This window comes from Cyprinodon variegatus, unplaced genomic scaffold, assembly GCF_000732505.1.
Source record: "Cyprinodon variegatus isolate N-32 unplaced genomic scaffold, C_variegatus-1.0 Scaffold115, whole genome shotgun sequence".
In the NCBI taxonomy this organism is placed as follows: domain Eukaryota; kingdom Metazoa; phylum Chordata; class Actinopteri; order Cyprinodontiformes; family Cyprinodontidae; genus Cyprinodon; species Cyprinodon variegatus.
This window is the reverse complement of record NW_015150568.1, coordinates 1204899-1208875: the sequence shown is the minus strand read 5'-3', so window position 1 is coordinate 1208875 and position 3977 is coordinate 1204899. Positions and strand designations below refer to the sequence as shown.

General features: G+C 36.9%; 2 protein-coding genes across 3 annotated transcripts in view; one reads left to right on the top strand and one right to left on the bottom strand.

Annotated features, from left to right (window-relative positions):
• LOC107085077 (ataxin-7-like protein 3) overlaps positions 1-757 on the bottom strand; it is a 5344-nt gene extending 4587 nt beyond the window's left edge. Inside the window, exon 1 of the mRNA XM_015375222.1 lies at positions 745-757. Within this exon, the coding sequence (XP_015230708.1) occupies positions 745-757 (13 nt within the window). The remainder of the gene's footprint in view (positions 1-744) is intronic.
• smarcd2 (SWI/SNF related, matrix associated, actin dependent regulator of chromatin, subfamily d, member 2) overlaps positions 582-3977 on the top strand; it is an 11404-nt gene continuing 8008 nt past the window's right edge. The window contains exons 1-3 of one of the 2 annotated variants that reach the window (XM_015375246.1): positions 582-731; positions 840-992; positions 2852-3045. In XM_015375246.1, the coding sequence (XP_015230732.1) occupies positions 840-992; positions 2852-3045 (347 nt within the window). In that variant the 5' untranslated portion in view covers positions 582-731. Of the gene's footprint in view, positions 993-2851; positions 3046-3977 lie in introns of both variants that reach the window. The other variant, XM_015375245.1, reaches the window with a different exon arrangement.

The following is a 3977-nucleotide window of genomic DNA, read 5'->3' as shown; positions in this document are numbered from 1 at the left end:
ATATATATATATATATATATATATATATATATATATATATATATATATATATATATATATATATTAATTAGCTTCTTGTAATAATTACCTTATTTATTTATTGTCTGTTATATTTTTCAACTTTTTCAACTATTTATTCATTACTTCTTTAAGCTTTTATTTTTAATTATGGCAGGATTGGTCCTCCATACTCTACTACAGCGCTTTATGCATAAAGCTTAGGAGCACAACAACTATATGCAGTATTATTTCCAGTTAAACATCCCTCCCTTTTATTGTGGATTTTGATATTTTTTAAAACTTTTATTTCTACTTGGGAAAAAAATCAGCAGTGGGGAGAAAGTAGGAATTTTTCCTAATTCCGATGGTATTTGAAGGCACCACTAGTGTTTGGTGTGGGCAGAGCTGCTGCTGCTTTGGCTTTAGGTCTCTGAACTAGTGTGAAAGTGAGGAGCTGTCAGACACTAACTGAAGCCTCTGGTGAGGAAGGAAAGTAGGTGTGAGTTGGCCATGTCCTGGAGGGGGGGAACTTGGTGATTTTGTGTGTGTGTGTGTGCGTATGAGAGAGAGTGTGGGAGGGGGGAGGGAGTAAAGCTGCAGTAAAGGCGAGGTTTAAAAACCCCGGAACTTGAAACGGTCGGAAACGAGCTAACAGCGGTTAGCTTCTCGTTGACAGCGTGTTTGCTGTCAAAGTCGCCGCAGCTCAGACTCCGAAAGGCGGAAGCCCTAAAGTAGGTTTCTCACTTTTTGCGCCCATTTTTCCAGCCTTCCGGGCTCTTGTTTACACACCAGAAACTCTGGAGTTTCAGTAACTATTTAACCTTTCTTGGACCCTGAAGATGACATCCAGAGGGGGCTTCCCTGCTCCTCAGTTGAATCCCACCGTGAGCCCCATGAGTGTCGGTCATGTCGGGGCCATGAGGATGCCCGGGATGCCACAGCTTCCCGCGGGTTACTCCCGCAGCATGAGCAGCAACCCCCAGTACCACCAGGTTTGACTTTCCCTTTTTAACCCTCTCTCTTTATTTAGTTTTAATTTATTTATTTTTATTTTATGATCCGATCTAACTTACAAAAATTAATTGAAAACAACTTAAAAGTAAAAAATCTGTTTATTAAACTTGCATTTCCGCCTTTCAAAGCACTACAGTAATTTCCTGTCACATAATCTGCTTATATGTTCTACATATTAATATTAATTTTATTTATAGATTTAGGATTATCTGCATTTGATTAAGAAATTAAAAAATAAATTGTATAATAAATGTGCTCCCTTCAAGTATGAAAGGGAAAGTCAGATTGTTTCCCTCAGCCTCCTGTCAGTTAGGGAAAACACACTTATCATCACCACCATCTGCCCTAAAGCAATCCTGCATACATTATCCCAGTTCTGCTACCATCTGCAGGTTCTTGTTGTCAAAACAGATATGCAAAAACACTAAAGTCTCTTTGGCCGTTCAAACATGCAGGGCTTCAGTTTTTTTACTTGAGATCAGAAAAAAACTAGGTTGAAACACCAAAAAGTGTCATTTCCTCATGCATCATCATGCCTAAAAACGCTGCATATGACCTGTTTCTAATTGCACAAGAACCACTAAGAAACAATCACAATGCACATTTCTGCTGCACCATTATGATTTACAACCTTAAGGAGGTAAAGTTTCCAGTTTCACAACTTTTTTTTTTTGTTTAAACAAACACAAGGTGACACCATTTGCTTATTTTTTTTAAACACAAAAGCAAATAACTATTGTTACCTAGGCATAATAAAACTCAAGGTGTTTATTTATTTTTTTTTTCTATTACAAAACATAACAAATAGAGAAATGCTTACTAAATGTAATAGTTTTCCTTTGGGCAAACTTTTTGCCTTTTATAAAAAATAGACATCTGGTAACTTAGCCGGCCTGCATTTAATTACTTGACGGCCATGTTACTGATATCGTTCCAATTTCAGTTTTAATAGAAATGGTGACTCCTTTAATTCCTATGCGCAGACTGCTCATTAGTTTATGATTGCAAATATTATCTACTTTGAAAGAAAACCTATACATCTCAACACTTTCCACTGCTTCCCTTTTAGAGGTGGGTTCAGAAGTATAGGAGTAACACAAATTTTGAAACCTATTACCACTGCAGCACATCTTAATGACTGTAATCAACAGATCTTTTTAAATTTACAGAGATGACGATTTGATGCTAGAAAAAATATCCCACATTGAGACATTTTATTACTGGTCCAAACCAGATAAAACCTGACTAAATATACTTGTAGAACAGACTGCATTGATTAAAGCCTTGTTCAAATGATTCCTTAAGAAGTTTGAAGATATGAAAGTAAAAATAAATTACGCTGTGCTCTCTGAGCCATCCCTCCAAAACGTCTTGCCTAGGAAAAGGAGGTTCTGTCGTTCCTGGTGGGTGTGTCTGGACTAAAAACCACCAGAATGAAGAATTTTCATCCAGAATTTTGGGTGTAGCTCAAAAATGTGAACACATATTTTGTATTAGATGGAAAGAGTTGAACTTTTTCCAGTTGGGTTGGTGGAGTTGCTGCTTCACCAAAAAAAAAAGTCTTGACGTTGATTATAAGCCTTATCTGAAGGCACATACTAGCACTTAGCTTGACACTCCATCAAAGGGGGCTAATAACGACCACACACCTCACGGTATTCCTGTTATTCTACATTTTATCTAATTGTTGTTGTTTATTTTTCAACTATTCTGTAAGTCTGCTACAGAAATCTGTAAAATTATCAAGGAGGAATAGTTCCTCCTTTGGATTTTAGAGCTAATAAAACAAAAGAAAATTACAAAAATTGATTAGTCAGTTTCATTTTCTTGACTCTAGCGGTCCGGGATGCTGCCCAGCAGAGTGGGGGGTCTCCTAGGGTCGATGGGGGGTCAGATGCCAGGTCCTTCGTACGGTAGTGGCAGTATTCCTATGCGGCCAGGCATAAGCCATCCCAGCATGGATCCTTCCAGGAAGCGCTTCCTTCATCATCAGCAGCAGCAGCAGGAGACGCTTGGAGGCATGAGAAGAGGGTAAACTGTTCTACTGTTTTAGCATTATCAGGTGTGACTAAGATATTATAAATGAAAGTGATTGTTTTTTTGTTTTTTTTATTTGTAATACAGACACCAATCAGAATTGTCTTGGCTGATGTTTGTAAAGGTCTTATCCTGCCTATCTTATCCTTATTCAGATTTTAGACCTTTCTGATTTCTTTCCTCTTAAGAAATATAGATTATATTAAAGTACTTTTTCAACCTAGTTTAAGTTTTTTGTCTTGATAACTAAAAGCATTACAGAATTAAAGGGAAAGATTTACTCCAAAATGGTCCTATAATCCTCCAAGTTAAAATATCAGGACTTTTTTTTTCCCAAGATTATCATTCAGAGAAACTTTTCATTTTTTTGCAGAATTAAAAGCATAGAAGTTCAATTCTTTACAGTGTTACATTGTCTATTCTTTGACCAGAGGCGATGTCACACTGGGTGAGAGTGAGTCATTGACATTACACAGGCCTGAGCTTTAACAGGTTTTTAAACCAAAATTAAATGATTACATCTTTATTTTTATTTTTATTTTGGATCATCAGCAGAGTTATAGACATTAGCATTAACGGCTGTAAATATCGATTTGTTTGTCTGTTTGCTGCAAAATTCAACCTAACCTAAACTGTGAGGTTTTAAAATAACCTACATTTACTAATCCAGCATCTGCAGTGACGGGATACCAAAAAAAATGGTCACTTTGATGTAACATATTCATCTTCTGACCTCTAACTCTATTATGTGATTCCTCTGACTTGATTTCAAGACACTTCAATAACACAGATAAACGTGGGGCTTTGAGTGTTCTTTCCTTTAGTAGTAACTTCCTCACTGAAGGGTGCTGCTGGCCTGGCTTTGTTTTGGTTCAGTCACCGACAAAAAGATCAGACACAATTCCTTGTTTCTGAAGCAGATGGTC